Here is a 16677-nt window from a genome sequence, read left to right as displayed (position 1 = left end):
GAAGGATCACCTGTAGAGGTCAGTAATAGAGTGGATCTGGGGAAGCCTCTGACTAAAGAACCTCTGTTCTTGTATGACAGTCTGATAATGTTTTCCAGAAAATCTTTCTTTACAAATCCGTCTCCAAATATACCGGCTCCCCAGAAAAGAACCAACATTTTTAATATCTGGTTCTGATGCCGCTACCCAAAATGATGAAGGCAGAAGATATCACACTTCTGATTATTTTAAAGAGGATTTGCAGCCTATTCCGGTAAACACCTGATGACCTTAGCTTCATCGAAATGTTCAGTCTGCTATCTTTCTCTTGAAACCTAAAATCTTCTTTGTTTTCTTCGGATTTAACATAAGATGACTTGGATAATAATAATAATATAATATATATAATATAATAAATAATATATATATTATATATAATATTATAACTATGTAACATTTAAGTAAATTCTCTATCATAGATTTCTGCAACCTACCAATTAACAGAAAGTGCATAACAGGAAACATCTTAAACAATATATCAAAGAAAATACAAGGACACACTTTGCTAATGTTTCCTTAGATCCATGCATATGGAAAAGGCAAACCTTAATTTAAAAATGAATAAAAGAAATAACATTAGTATACACAAATCCCATATGGTTTATGGAGGATGAAACAAAGCCTTGAACAGCAAACATAAAACCAGAAAAACGTTGGCTTTTCATGTCCTTCAGATACATTTTTACAACCAAATAATCACTATATGATGTGGAAAAGGCCAGAGAAATGTATGACTCTTATAATATGTTGTAATGCTCTTGTGAGATATCTTGTCACTAGAAGTCACCCTGACCTTGGCTGTGTGTGTGCGTGTATTTTTGCAGGTGAAGTATTTTGCCTGGGTGCTTACATTTGTGTACAGGTCATCATAAGCGTGCTTCCTGAATGTCGCTGCAGACTCTTATCTCCATGTGCTCTGTGCTTTGGCGCCAGCAAGATAACATCAACACACAGCTTCTTTCAGAGCTCTGGCAAACATCCCTCTTCCTGCTCTCAAAATCCTACTTTCTGTCTCCCTGCAATACACTAAACAACTACATCGTCCTCCAGGAAGAAAAAAAAAATAACATAGTATGCTCACATCGAAATAAATTATAAGACACTGATGAATTCCCATTTCAAGGAGACAAATGCTTGAGCTTGTGTTTTACATTTTAAATCTAAGCAGAGTTGCACAAGGAGCCTCTGAGTCATTCAGCCTGAAAATGTAAAAGCTCCCCCTTTTTTTTTTTTTTATCCATACGTTCACTATCTTACAAACCCAGAAAACCATTAATGGGTTATAGTTGTTTGAAACCTGATATTTTCAGACAAGCCTGATAACCAACCTCTTCCTGCCGTCGCTTTAAAATGCCTGTGGGATTTTTAGCAGCTAAAATCAAAAGGACTAATCTTCAAAGATTCCATATAAGGAGAGCTAAAATAAATGTGGGGAAAAAAATGTTGCGTGTCCAATTAGTGGATGTGTTCCAGATGATCTACAAGCATTTCTCACGTAAATGATGCGAAATGTGTCCCTGTTCGATTCCGCTCATTTTGAGTGTGGCTATAAAAGAACAATGAGGTTCTAAGCCACATAGTACGAGGTGATGACAACAATTTTAAATTACCTAAAACAGGCTTAAATCAGAAGGCAACCAGACTTTTGCTCAATAATTTGAAGACATTTCAACACCTATCCAGGAGTCTGTCAATTCCGTTTACTCGCACCAGAGCAAACTCTAGTTGGAGTGCTGATGTATTTAAGCAGAATGGAGGTCCATCCATCTGCACACATTCCAAGTCAGATGCAAATCCACTAGCCACCCTTCATTCTTCTGGATTCTGCATTGCTTATGTGACTGGTCTTTCGAATCTTAAAGGAATTTCTTATGAGGGAATCCTTAGGAATTAATTCCATGACAGAAATGTGAATGCTTGGAAGCTGAAACTAAAATCACCTCCAATCTGTTCAGTGACAGCTTTTATGTTTTCACAAAGAGGGCTTCTTGATGCCTCTTTCAAACCACCCGTCCTCTTTGTCCAAAATCTGAATATTTCTGTCTTCAAAGGTGTGTTCTTTGTTCTTGAGGTGCAAGTGTACAGCTGAATCTTGCCCAGAGCTGCTTGCTGTCCTATGCTGTGCCATGTGTTTGTGCAATTGTTGTTTGGTTTCTCCAATATAGGAGGCGCTACAGTCCTCACTGCACTGGATTTCATGAGCAATGCCACTCAGACAAAAACTGGTTCATCCTAATTTAAGCCGAGTGTTGCTAGGTTTGAAATTCACCAGTATGTTGTGTTTGGTGAAAATCCTTCTGAGTTTCTCGGAAATTCTTGACACACATGGAATTACAATGTGTTTGGGTCTGACAACCACATGCTTCAAGTGATTCCAAACATGTTTGGTCCGTTTGGTTCTCCTCTGAGTTACCGAGCTGAAAATATTCACTCAATTACAGAGTTTTGATCACAGAAAGTTTATGTTCCAGCGGGTAATGTGAGTCAAAATGAAGGTACTGGTCTGTATGTGTAGGTTTACAGTAAACCTCAGTATAAATGCTTCCATTGTCCTCATTCTGCACAGCACAGTCCAGAAAGGGAAACATTTCTAGTGAACCTAAAGATATCGTGGAGGATTTTTTTTTTAAAAGATCCACCTTCTTTACTTTAAGAAAAATGCACATGCAGGAGCATGCACAAGCCCATTTCTCCTTGTGTACGCCCTGTTTAAAATGTGCTGTTCTCATAGCTCATACAAGCTTACATGTCCACATACATTGAGGACTATATAGTGGACTTCGTTAACTGACCATTCAGACAGATGATCACTGCTTTTTGCTCCGTTGGTAATGTAACTCCAACTCCACTGCGGGTTGCGTTCGCAAACATAGATCATTTTAAGTACTATGAACAAAAGTAGAAAAACAAAAATGATGCATATAATACCACTTAAAGTTAGTCTTTGCAAGATTTCCACTCTGTTTTGAGAGGGCAGAATTGACTCCTGTCAAAACATCTCCAGAAAAAAACTACTGTATATGAAAGTACAGTTTATGCCTAGCATGGAAAAGTTGTTATGTTTATTTATTTAAACCCATAAGAGACAAAGATAATTCCAAAGCAAAAACTGGACAAAAACATTTGTTTCCAACAGGGCAAAAAGGATGAAGCCTGCTAAAAGTATCTGTAATGGGCCAGCCTTTTACACACTAATCATTCAACACAAGATTGGTCAAAAATCCAGCCATGCTGAGAAAAAAAAGATTAATAATAATAACAATAATTGATAGTTATTGATCTCACAAATTTATATTGATATTGATCTCAGAAATTTACCTCTGCATTTAACCCATCCCCTTGGAGAGCAGTGGGCTGCCATTGTGGGGCTTCCAGTGAGCAGTGTGGGATTAAGGGTTTTGCTTATTGAAGGGATGAAGAAGCATTCATTCAAATATTAGAGAAGTTTATGTATTCATTTTATCATATATTGAAGATAAAGATTTGTATATCTGAGGAAAGTTTTTTTTAAAATCAAATTAAGATGATTAAACCTTTGGTTTTTGAATTAAATGATTTGGATAAATTTTTTCTTATGCCAATTAACAGTTCCATTTCTGACATGAACATTACATTTCCACCTTTTAAAGGGTTTTTAAAAGGAGGCTTTTTATGCATGCAAAAGTAAAACACATTTAGGGTGAAGTGAACTAACAATAAAAAGAAAAATGTCATGTATTAACATTTTTGGTTTGTTTTTGTTTTTTTTGGTTCCCATAAACTCCAAAAAGCTCCAGATTGTCACAAATGAACAGCTTTTCAGAATGCCTTAAAAAAAAAAAAGGTGAAACAAATATAAAAAAACTAAGTAGCTACAAGGACAAAACATCCCTGAACAACTGAGCAGCTTTATTGCTGCAGCTTTTAGTACAAAAGTTTACAAACCCACATTATACAGCTGCGTTGTTCTTCATGCATGCTGCATATCTGACTAGCATAATCAGTATGACAATGTTGTGGGCCTGGAAAATTAAAACAAATACAAGTACAAATGTTTCTATTCTTCTAATCACAATGATTAAGAAATGCTCTGTACGATTTTTTTAGATCTTAGATGCTAAAAACTGGGTCTTCAAAGCCGCTTTAGCAAACAAACACAATTGTACATGATTTTCTTATTTAATCAAAACATCTGGAGTTTCTTCTCCAATGATTGCACTGGAAATTGTCTCCAAACACAAACAAGGTAATTGTTGCAGAGGAAAAAGTACCTTCCAGCTCCTTGATATAAAAACTATACATTTTATAGATTAGTGGGAGGAGTTTATTCAGCTGCTGACAGAAGCTCTTTAGATGATAATTGAGTTTGCAATTATTAAATGCTATAATGGAAATTGCAGCATAAAACCTATACTGAGGCAATCAATGCACAAGATAGAGATAATTAATGCAAGACAAAAAAAAACCCATCATTGCTTCCTTTTCATTTTTTTGCCATTATATATTGCCAAGAACATTGCACACTGATGATAACTGTGTTTGAAACATATGGGGCAAAAAAACACGGTGAAAACGCATCTCCTTACTTTCACAAAGTGTCCATTTCTCTCATCCATCTGTGTTTCTGTGTGATGTTACCCATACCGCTTTGGTCTAAATCATTCCTCCCTTAAAATTTTATTTCCTCTGATTCCTTAATAACAGCAATATCCGTCTCTCTCTGCTGAGCTAAGTGGCTTAGCCTTTCTCTTTTATCTCCCCTAACCTTCCAGAATAAAAAGAAGCATTTTTTTGCCCATTTAGCCCTTCTAAGCCTTCTTTACCTTACTGATACTGATTTATATACATAAATGCACACTAAAACACCTCTCTTCTAACTAAGCAGTTGGAGAATTGCTGAAATGAGTTTGTGAGTCGGTGCCTGTCAGTATAGAGCATGACATGCTGAAAGCTTTATCTCTTTGTTCTACTCATCCTTCGAAGGGTCAGCAAGACCTCATCTCAGTCTGTTACGAAAACAGAAGAAAAAAAGCAAAGGACGGAAATGTAACACCCAAGAAATAAGGATGAAGAGTTCCTCACATTCAACCTCTTTGCTTTGTTTTTTTCCTCTTTTGCATCTTTTGAGGTGTGGGTCTAAAGACGAATGGGTAATAATAAAGGGGATTTCACAAGAGAGAAAAACGAAAGTAAAACTGAGGGTTAAAAAAAGAATGGGCCAAAATGAAAAGCATTGAAAAAAATTTAATGAAACAATAAAAATAGAAGCATATGATTATTTTGATTTGAAAAAAACAACTACAAAGAATTACACTGACTGTATGTCCTAACCAGCAAAAGATGCTTATGGCAAAACATTCACATATTACTAAATGTTAAGTTATGCATATGCATGTATAGAGTCTTGTGCCTCTTGTCATTCAAACAGATCACTGAATTTGGTGACTGTTTCTTTGAATGGTCTGTTGTGATTTTTATCAACGATCCCCAGTTAGCTCATCAGGAGCCCACACTTAGGAGGCGCTACAGCAGCCAAATAATTGATCATCCTCTGCTGCAACTGCAAACTGTCTCTACAGGACGTCAGTAATCAGTCTTTCTTTATAGCTTGTCTTCAGAATAAGAAACATAATGATCTACTGTCAATTTGATGTTCTCTTTTATTGCCCGAAATTAGCATTACACATACTAATATCCCTGCAGAGGTATTAAGATGGACAACATTTGCTCTCGTCTCCCCCTTCGTCAATTTGAAATATTTAGTTCTACTCTACTTGGTGCACAGATTCTTACAGCACCACATTAAAACCGTCAACAAATACCTAAGGTTTATGTAAAAAAATCAAGTTAAACAATGTCACAATTGCATTCTTAAGTGTTTTTAATAAGGATAACATACTATTAGTATCAAACTAAAAAGTAAAAACTGCTTGATTTATAAAGTAAATGTAGTATTTTATCTTACAGATTCATTGAGAAATTGACAGCATGGCTGATAGAAACTTAAAAGATCGTATGTTTTTTTTCTAAAAAAGATCAAGATTCTTTGATGAATTGTCAAAGTGAAGGAGTCTCAGTTCTAGTTCAGCCCAAAAGCCTTTTAATTTTACCATCACGTTTCAACAAGACTATTCTAATGTGAACATTTGGAAGCAGGGCCAGCTGTTTGCTAATCTGAAAGATGTAAAGCATAAATTAACAAGGGTTCTAAGGTTGTCATACCAAATATGTTTAATTAATCACCCACCTGAATTTGAAAGATTAAAAACACAAATAAGCATATAAAGTAATGAAAATACATTCGTTTTCTCTATCCTGAGAAGCTGGGAGCATGAAACCATACACTATTGTATTTCACTACAACAGTAAAAAAAAAAAATATATATATATATTATATATATATATATATATATATAAATTTCTTTTTTATACTGAGGGCATAATTGTTAGCTTCGTGCATGTGCTACTCATGTTCAATGTGGGAACATGAGGAGATTCTCTCTGTTCTCTGACTGTAGAGAAGGGCTGCAGCTGCTGCGTCTGAGTCCCTTTGTTTTGGAGGAGGGAAGAGCTCGCTCACTACCTGGTCACTAGCAGTAAACTCAGAGCAATTTGTGCGCAATGTGTCTTCACAAAAGCCTCCAACAAGACAGGAAAAAGTTGCTGGATTTGTTTCAAGTAGCTTTTTGGGGAAAAAAATAAAATAAAAAATGTCTATATGGGTCTGAAAAGGCTCTAAATAAAGGGACAATATTGTTAGGTTGGAAAAAATGCAAAAGTGGTATCGTTGTTAGTCTAAAAAAAAATTAATAATCCTGAAAAGTGGAATATTAAAACATAAATTTAATTCTAGTTCCATAGTATAACCATAAAAGATAGAATAAATCTATTACGTTTATAATTAGTTTAAGAGAAAATCGGGATTTTGCTTTTAATATTTAGAACTACCAGATATTGGAAATCAGTCGCAACATTCTGACGCTTCAACTCAGCATGAATTCTTGACTGTGCATTCTGATTTCTCTGCATAGCTTTACAGGAAACTATCACACAGAGAGGTGACGATCTGTACAAAGGCAGCTGCAGTGGTAGCAACTAGAGTAAAACAGTAACTGTACAGTAAAAAATATTTGCAAGAAATGTAGTGAAAACTTGGTGCTTAAAATAAATAATACAGTGGAGAACAGCAAGTGGGCAGTGTAGTTATAAGGTTCACAAGGTTACAGGCACTGATAGCTAATACAGATAAAGGATTTAAAACAACTGAAACTATACTTTAGGAATAAAAAAAAGGTTAAATATGTTTTATGAACTGCTTGAATTTAGAATCATTAGATGCAAATTTAGGATGTGAATCCTCATCCATTGTGTAACTACAATTCAGGAGGTTTAATGCATTGTAATTACTACCCTGACTGTGCATAAAAGCACATTTAGGTGACAAGTCATTTCCTGACTTTTCCTTAAATCTACAGTCTCACCAAAGACTGGCGACGGTGTTATATGGTTTTTACCGGTTAAAAGGTGATCTGAGCATTTTAAAGAAAGCAAACAAACACTTATAACTTGCCTTGGAGAATTACTGAAGCAACTCATATTGCTTTCCTTTGACATAAGCCAGTTATGACTCACTCAATATTGGGTTTGTCCCAGAGGATGTGTGACCATTAAAAATTTAGAACCAAATAGCTGGAAATAAGAGAAGGGTTTAAATGGATAGAAACGCTGCTTCAGCACAGGTATTCCACAAAGACTCCTAATGGACTGTTAGAGTCAAGACAATGTTACTAGATATGTGTTGCATAGAAAAGAAAACTATATGCAGCTGAGGAGAGACGACACATCCTGCAGTGAAACAGGGATAAAACTGCAGATATGATTACAGACCGTGCAGTGGTTCTGCTGCTGCAGCAAGGTGGGCACATCTCCTCCAACGGGCATCTGCTTGGCCAGCTCCTCGTCCTTCATGCAGATCCATCGCCACAGCTCTTCAAGGAGTCCCAGAAGACGTGACCAGCGCTCAGCACTCGCCTCCAGATGGGCCCTGGTGATGAACATCCCATGATTTAGTTTTTGTGCTTGCTCCGCTTTTATGCTATTCTTGGTATCTGATCCTGTCAGCTGTTGTCAGCAAATGATCCATTTTTGAATTACCTTTTTATGTCATTTTATTCAAATCCATTGAGAAGAAATAACGATTTAGCCTGCTTGATATTAATGAAATAAATTTGAAATATATACTGCAAGACTCTACCTGAATCGGTCAAAAAATCAGCAGATGAAAAATCAAGGTAGATTAACAGAACGCATCTGTAATAGATTTATTTGTTGTTGGTGCTATTTTAGAGACGCAGACTTACGTAAGCAAATGAAGAAATCTTTAAATATTCTCTCTAAATGTCTGAATATTTACAAAAAGCTATTTAAATCCTGAATTCTAATGATTGAAGACAGGCTTGTGGGTGCATTGAGTGGATATTTCACTGTAGTCATCTTCCAACTGTGTAGGATGGAGCATCGGTGAATGCGTGCTGAAAAGCAATTCTTCTTTTCCTCCTCTCCTTTGGGCATAATGTGTCTGAGCACAGTGAGAGGAGAACAACCACTACGACCTGACAAGCTCTCTTTAATTACTAACGTGCTACAATTAAGCCATAAAGGGGATGTATATCATTAAACACACACTGTATCCCTCCTCCTAAGCGTGCAGTAAACCTTTTTTTTATTTAGTGTTGCTTGATTTTAATGCAAAACATCCAGTCAGAGTCATGTTTCTGGAATAAGCCCAGTCTAAATGCAGATTGCCCTCCAGCAGTTTTTATTTCTCTCCCTCTAAACTTTCCTCAGCCTCTTTACAATTGAGGCTTTGTTGCTCTACTTCTTTCAACCCACCCCCACTCTTAGCATGGACTTGAACGTCTCCATCTGGCTCCTGTCATCTCCACTTTTACCCTTACTTTATTCACCATCAGCACTTGTGCACATTAATGATCTTTATATATGCCAGGTCTATGACTGGCACTGTATTTCTGTTCTCAGATGTTCAATGCATCACAGTGTTTTGTTTTGTTTTTTCATTCCAAAGCAGGCAAATATAACAATAGCCTGCAGTTTTGTAAAAATAAAAATTATTTTGCTTTTTTTTTTCCATAAAGCTGAAAGGTTTGAGGATTGTATAAACATACAAACACTCAAGGTTGCTTTTACTACACATAAAATAAAGAGTGGCGTCCTTCATTCAGGTTTTGTGCTTTCTAAGTGTCTTGAATGTTTTGTTGAAACTCTGCTTTTGAATCTTAGAGAAACCATGATTTGTTTTGTTGATATTTCATCCATCCTTGAGCCTCACTGATGTGGGCAGTCACAACAACAACACAAAGCAATCTATTCAGTTTATATACAATGACTTACAAAAACTGCTCAACAATTTCCATGTTCAGTCATGCTAAAAAAGTAAAATTCAATGCATTTTGGACCAAAAACAAAACAACACACAGTTGTAAAGAGAGAGTAAATTATACATCGTTTTCAACTCTGTAATAAATAAAAACCTGGAAAACCAACCTTCTCCTCCGTCCCTAAACGAAATGTAACGTCAATAACTGCCTTGAGAAATTATCCATTCAGTAAATAGAAACCTGCCGTAATTTAATCTCAGAATAAAGGCAGATTGTCTGTAAATGTTAGAAAACATTAGTTCTCTAACATCCTATACACCACTGTTTATGCTCTAAAAACATTCTAAATGACTTTGTTTCGAGTAAATTCTGGATGCTACCCACTCAGGACACTTGGAATACATTGGACGAGCAGTATGGAGGAATATTGACACGTTTTTGTGGACTTTTATGGACCTTTCTGCCTTGGGCACCATAGACCTCCATTATTTGAATGTCAGCAGACAGCAAGAAGCCTCCCAGATCTCCAGATGCATTTGAGATATCAAAAAAGTACTCCAGAGTTTTGTTCAGCATGGGGGTGAGTAGAAAATGAAGGCTAATCATGTTTTGGGTGTACTATTCCTTTAAGGTAATAGTAGAAGAGCCATAGGAGGAAGAATTTATTAACCGGACAACTATGCACTACTTTGTGATGTACTATGACATAGCATCTCTGTAACATATAATGAGGTTTATAGTTAAGGAGTATGATTCATTTAGTACAGCGGTGCATGTGCAAATGCATAAAAAAGACTAAGTGCTCTAAATCCAATGGATTGTGTTTTTTGTGCTGCAACAAATCACAATGAGGAATAAAAGTTTATCTCTGCAGAATAATCTTTTGCAGGAAATGGCTAATGATGCTTCTGTCATATTCTATAAAAGCTTAGGATAAGAATAGCCTCATCAGGACTTTTTTCTTTTTTTTTTTGTTAAATAACTTTGGATGCTAGACAACAAGGAACCAAACTCCTAAAAATAAACATTATATATTAGTGTTAATGAGCTTTGCCTGGTCAAAGCCCTCCCAACTAGCAGCCAAGTGTGAATAGAGATGAGTGCAGTTACTCGTTAGCAGCACCTCATTGTGGTTTGCATTAGAGACTGACACGGGAGTGGATTTTCACTCCTGTCCCGTCCCACTCCCACAGAAAAAAATTGTGTCCCGTCCCGATCCCGGGCCAGAGTAGAAATCTAAATCCTGTCCCGTCCCACTCCTGGTGAAATTACTCCCACTCCCATCCCGCTCCCATTCAGAATGACTCCCGCTCCTGCACCACTCCCATTCTTGTTGTTTTTGAGCGCGGGTGAAAAACTCAGAGCGGAAGTTACTATTGGTTTGCTCCCGCTCCCGTCTGCTCCCGTTAATGTTTAATCCTGTACCGTCCCAATCCCGTTACTAATACTAATACTGACTCCCATCCCACGGGAATACCACGGGAATCCCGTGACCCGTGGGATTCCCGAAAAAATTTCAGTCTCTAGTTTGCATGTAATGTAATCACAGTAAACAGAAAGGGCAGCACAAGAAATGGCCCCACAGTGCGCTGGAGCACTTTTCAAATTAGAAACAGCAGATTCATTAAAATAAACCAAAGGAAATAAGCTTCTCAGAACAGATCTCTTATATCTTTCTCAACATATAAATCAGGTTTCTTTTACAAACAATCCTGCTTTAACAAAATATTTTAACAAATTAAAGCAACACTGTAATTTTTACAACTGGTAACTTTCACCAAAGGAAACTGTCTCTGTGTTTTGGAATCTGATAGGAGGCCTCTTTGGTGCAGCAAACTGAGAAGTCATTAAGGTACTTGAAAAGATAAAACCACATTCACCCCTCTAGATTAGATCCTACATCAGAGAACCAGAGAATGTCTGATCAGGGTAGTGTCATATTTGTTTTGTTGCTAAACTGTTATTAGCTGTTGTGTTTAAGGGAAGCTCAGACTCTCTCTAGGTCACATGATCCATCCGGACAAATCCATCTGAAGTTACATAGTTAGATCTTTGAGAAAGGCAGCCAAGATAAGGCATTGATGCCAACCAGATTCTCTAACTGAAAAATCTGTTAATATATCCAAATTGAAGCTAGTAGACTTGGGTCTACAGTTATACAATGTTGCTTTAATCAGTCATGCATCCATGTATCCCAAATATCGAAATTATTTCATGCATCTTTTTAGAAAACGATTTTTGAGAACAAAAAAGAAAAATCAGCAAAATGCCCTTATTTAGTGCATCAAAGTCCGATTCAGGTGCATAAAGAAAAAATCAAATTGGGAGAATAAATAAGTATGAACCTATATTATTTATAAGTCTTGGTGTAAGCTACCAAAGTAGCAGAAAAATGTTTAAAGACGAACTTTTTATTTATGGGGCAGCACCGTTTGCAGCTTATAGAGTTTCTCCTGCTAGTCAAGCTAAAACTCTCTATTTTACAGGTTCTTTAGGTTTTATGGTTCTGATGATTCTCAAAGTGGATATATTTACACCTGCCCTCAGATTTCTTTGTATTTATAACAAAATATACCCCCAATATTCACCTTTCATGTTAAAAAACAGTTCAACACAGCCAATGTGATAACATTACAGTTACTGGCCTTTTGCTTCCAAAACGGTTAACGCAACAATTTCCCATTCATATGCGAAATTATATTCTAGCTGCTTTTTTTTTTTTGCACATGCTTCTCCCCTGGAGATCATACAAAGTCCTGGAAATGGATTGCATTGCATTCATCTTCTCTATCAGATGTTTATATGATGCATCTCCGGCTGTAGCTGCATTCCTTACAGTAGCAGCTGTAAGACTGTTCCAGGCGACACATTACACTGTCAGATGATCAACCTGTCTCAAAGTGCGACTTAAGGCCATGACCAAAGATTCCTCCAAGATTTTTCTGCAACCCCTGTGATTCGCCTGCGACAGCAGAATATACCATGAACTGGAACAGTGTAACAATGAAGAAGAAAGAAATAAAATAAAAACTGCACTCTGACATTTAATAGAAATAACAGCTTTGTGGGAGTTTTTGGGAGTAATACTACACATAAAACATTCTTTGAATGCATACTTGGATATCTTTTTTTCTATATGTTACATAATCTCTCTTATTTATATATTTGTTTTGTTTAAGTCAGGGCAGATCACAACTTTCTTGGCTTGATCAATCACCAGTCAGTAGAAATCTGAATTTGGATTCAAATTAAATGCTATTAACAACATAAACTAAAAGGCTTCAAAACTGGTAACAACTTTTAACTACTTGATTTGTCCTTTTTCTGTTTAACAGGCACATTTGAAAGACTTCTATTGTTAACTAACCCTGTTTACCAGTATATTTGCTCAGTGGTTACCAAGCAAAACATCACACAACATATCAGAGAAATTCTTTGAGGGAAACTATTTGGCTGTCAGCATACTCCATGTGCTTTCTGCCTTATTTGGTTACATAACTCACATTTTACCTAATTTTGTTGTTGGCAAGATTTAAATTTCTGCTGAACAATGAATCCCAGTCAGATAGCTCCATGTTTTTGCCTCTGTGGAGCCTGCTAAAGGCTTCTTGCTGCACAGGCCTCTCAGTGAGGACTTTGCATGTTCTTCTATTATCTTAATGATGTCTGGACACGGTTCTAATTACCGGATGTTGGCAGATTTGGCCTTGAGGTCACTCCAGCGTTGGTTCATGTCATCCAGTCTATGTTGGAGGAACACGGCTTCATCCGAGTTGCCCAGAGCTTTAACCATCTTGGATTTGTTCCCGTCGACACTCTTGTAGATGTCATTGTGGGCGTCAATCTCTGCCTGGATGTCCTACAAAATACAGAAAATAAAGGATTTTCTCAATTTAAAAAAAAAAACAAGGACTATTACGCATGCAAATGTGCCACCTTAGTTTAGCCCAGATTGGCGGGAGTGTACTTTCCTTACAGTTAAAGCTAATAGAAGCGGATTATCATGAACTGATAAGTATGGAGTAATTTTATGAGACACTGCACACATATTCACAAGGGAGAAAGTTTCAATTTTCATGGGTACTCCACATGGGATTACGACTTAAAGGGGTTTAGCTTTTACACTTTTTATTAAATTGGAGGTTCCACTCAAACCAGATGCCGCATATTTTATTTTTATGGTTTCATAAAGGTGAAAACAGTTTTGCAAACAAGTGCTCTATTGCTCATTTAGAGAGTGGCTACAGGTCAAATTGTCATGTTAGATCCTGTGCATCTGCAACAGACAATCACCATGAACAGTTAGCTGAACACAGCAGGCCTTTAACACAACCAGTACGCAGAGTGTTTGTGTGAGAATATAGACCCACAAGGGAAGCTGACGAAAGCAGAGGATTCTGTCAAACGTTTTATTTTTAGATGTGTAAAACTGTTCCATTTTCTTTTTTCTCTCCTGGCCCTCTCAGCTGGGACTCCATTCTGCTCAGCTCATTTCAAGAAAAGATAAAGACCCCAAATACAGTATGGATGGGAGTTTAAATCGCCTGGAACCACTGAGGCAGATCTGCAACTGGTAGAAAATGAGTATAGATACAAAAAGTAGAAGTAAGACATATAGTCTTGGTACATTGCAGAACTTAATATGACATAATGATGGACACAGAGGAAATCTGGCCATCTTTACCAGATCTTTATACTTCATTAGCAATAACCTTTCACTTATGAAAGATTAACATAAAAAACTTATTTTCAAATAAAGTAACAAGTGAAACATTTTATCCTGAATCCTAACATCAACAGCCAGTGTAAGTTTGCATTTCCTCACCAATTGCTGTTACTAACCATTTCATTATAGCATAAAGTGAATGGGATTGATCACTTTGTGTAATTTCAGATAAAGGCTCAGAGGCACACCCTGAAGTGAAGTCAAAGCTGATGGCAGTCACATCATTACACCCCCTAATTGTTACACCATAACTAAATGTCTAAAAGCATGGTTGAAAAACAAAAACACAAATACAAATAGTCAAGGAAGTAAATTTACCAGACTTTACTAGAGAGCAGTCAAATATTCACAACATTACAGTAGGGCTGAAACAATTAATCAGGTTAATCATGAATAATCGATTATTGAAATAATCCTCAACTAATTGAGTAAGTGAGTAATCATTAAATAGAATATTGAGACTCTAAAACATGCCTTTAGCTGATAGAGCAACCCACTTAGAGCAGCAATTATACCAAAATTGGGGGAAAAAAAGAAAAATCTTTCATTTTGCATTTAGGATAAAAAACATTTTCATCTGTCAATATGTTCAACCGAGAACTTGTCAAGTGGAAAAGTTCTAGTTTTACCTGGTTCATTTTTAATAGGTATTTTTTAAGGAACCTTTGGCTATCCAATTATTAACCTTTCAATTCGAAAACTAATCGACAGATTTGTTGATTAGCTAATTAATCATTAGTTGCAGCCCTACATTACAGTAAAATCTGAGGTTTCAACCTTAGTTCCTCATAAAACATGGTTAAAAATGTAAAAAATTAAATCCATTAGAGGTATCAAACAAGAATAACGGAAGGATTCATAAAATACATTTTCTGGAGTAAAGCAAAAGTCCAGCTCTGTCCTGCATTCTCTTAATTAACTGATTATCAATAGACATCTAATTGAGGCCATGCAAATCCCACTACAGTGATCTGCAAGGATAATAATCTATAAACGTGAATGCTTCTTAAAGGTCAGAGAAAAAGAACTGAGACGGAGTGAAGATGCAGAAACAAAGGCCTTTAGAAAGAGAGATGGAAAGCTAGGTGGACAGAGTTAAAGTAAGAGGCAGAAAAACACCCTGAAACTAAGCCAACTGGCTACGTTTCAAGTCATTACCCAAGTGCTTCCCTTTCCTTTTTCCTTTGCACTTCAGTTTCCACATAAAAAATATGACTATTCACACACAAACACACAGATGATTCAGACCCAGGACAGAACGCAGACTGTGAGGGCATACAGAGGCAAACATATTAATTTACAAAGCAGCCTTTAAATTTTATTTCTCCCGGTGAATGACTGCTATGAGCCCATGGTTTATGTGTGTCAATGTGCTTCCTGAGGGACTTGGAATACAGTGACAAATCATTTTCTATTCACACACATACATAGAAAAAAAAACATCTATGTCAGAAACTGGACTCTGTTTAGAACCATATGAACGTCATCAATGACCTACTGACTAACATGTTGGGTTTTTAAATCTAAATAGTTAAAGATCAACACACACAAAACTAAGTGTATGTCTTGCTTTAAGTGTTACAGGTTTGAGGCAGTAGTCATATTAATCTGGTATGTTTGTTTTGTTTTTTTGCTCCTGGTTGTAAATGCAAGTTACAATTTAAAAAAAAAATGTAATGAAAAATTTGAAGGTCAATCTGTCCTTGGTTTGGTTATTTAATTATGTCTAATGTTTTTGACTTTAAAAGTGCACCAATAACACTAGTTTCGGTAAAATGCACTGTTCCAGGACGGAAAGAAAGAAGCAGTATAGAAAGTATTCAAATAGATAGTTATCATTTTATGTTCCAAGTTATTATAAAATTATTTCATCCTAGTTTCAGTTAAGGGGAGGTTTTAATAATTTCACCAAGTCACATTAATTACCACTAACACCCAAAATTTGCTCTGAATTAAATCTTTTTAACTAACAGTAGTTTAAAGCCATTATAAAATTAGTATTTTAAATCAAAGCTTCCCCTGGGAGGAAGCTACGTGTCAAGCTTGTTCATTTGCCACAGCCATAAAAGGCTTATTTATATATATTGGCTCCGCTGCCATGTATGAACAGAGACTAAGCTAAAATTTCAAAAGAAATCTAATAATGACAATACTGATAAAAGTTTTTTTGCAGCATCTACGAGGCTGCTGCATGCAGAGAACTACACATATAGTTCCCTTCTGCTTGTAATGAGGATGCAAATATCTTCAAAACCTTTCTTATCACCGTAAAGCTCAAATAGAGCTACATCTACAGTAGAACTTGGTCCATTTGATGGCTGAAGACAACATTTCTGTTTTTCCAAGGATTCCTGTGATTATTTCAAATTTGCTGCTGTAACAACACCTTTTTTTATGTGGTATCTAAATGTGGATCTTATTGACGTGGCTACTTTTAAAATGCCAACAGTACCTACATAGTAATACCTAACCTATTACTGGAATCATTGAAACCACTCATTGTAAAGCTAATTTTTTCTGCTAAAGAAAGAAAAT

At 36.3% G+C, this 16677-nt stretch overlaps 1 protein-coding gene across 8 annotated transcripts in view; it reads right to left on the bottom strand.

Annotated features, from left to right (window-relative positions):
* utrn (utrophin) overlaps window positions 1-16677 on the bottom strand; it is a 207941-nt gene that overhangs the window by 97425 nt on the left and 93839 nt on the right. For all 8 annotated transcript variants that reach the window (XM_038274309.1, XM_038274312.1, XM_038274311.1 and 5 more), the window contains 2 exons: window positions 13103-13275; window positions 7906-8062 (listed from right to left, as the gene is read on the bottom strand). In XM_038274309.1, the coding sequence (XP_038130237.1) occupies window positions 7906-8062; window positions 13103-13275 (330 nt within the window). The remainder of the gene's footprint in view (window positions 1-7905; window positions 8063-13102; window positions 13276-16677) is intronic.

The sequence above is a fragment of the Cyprinodon tularosa genome, unplaced genomic scaffold, assembly GCF_016077235.1.
Source record: "Cyprinodon tularosa strain WSP-4 unplaced genomic scaffold, ASM1607723v1 ctg907, whole genome shotgun sequence".
Classification (NCBI taxonomy): Eukaryota; Metazoa; Chordata; class Actinopteri; order Cyprinodontiformes; family Cyprinodontidae; genus Cyprinodon; species Cyprinodon tularosa.
The sequence above is the reverse complement of the archived record's forward strand: the minus strand, read 5'-3'. Positions and strand labels throughout refer to the sequence as shown.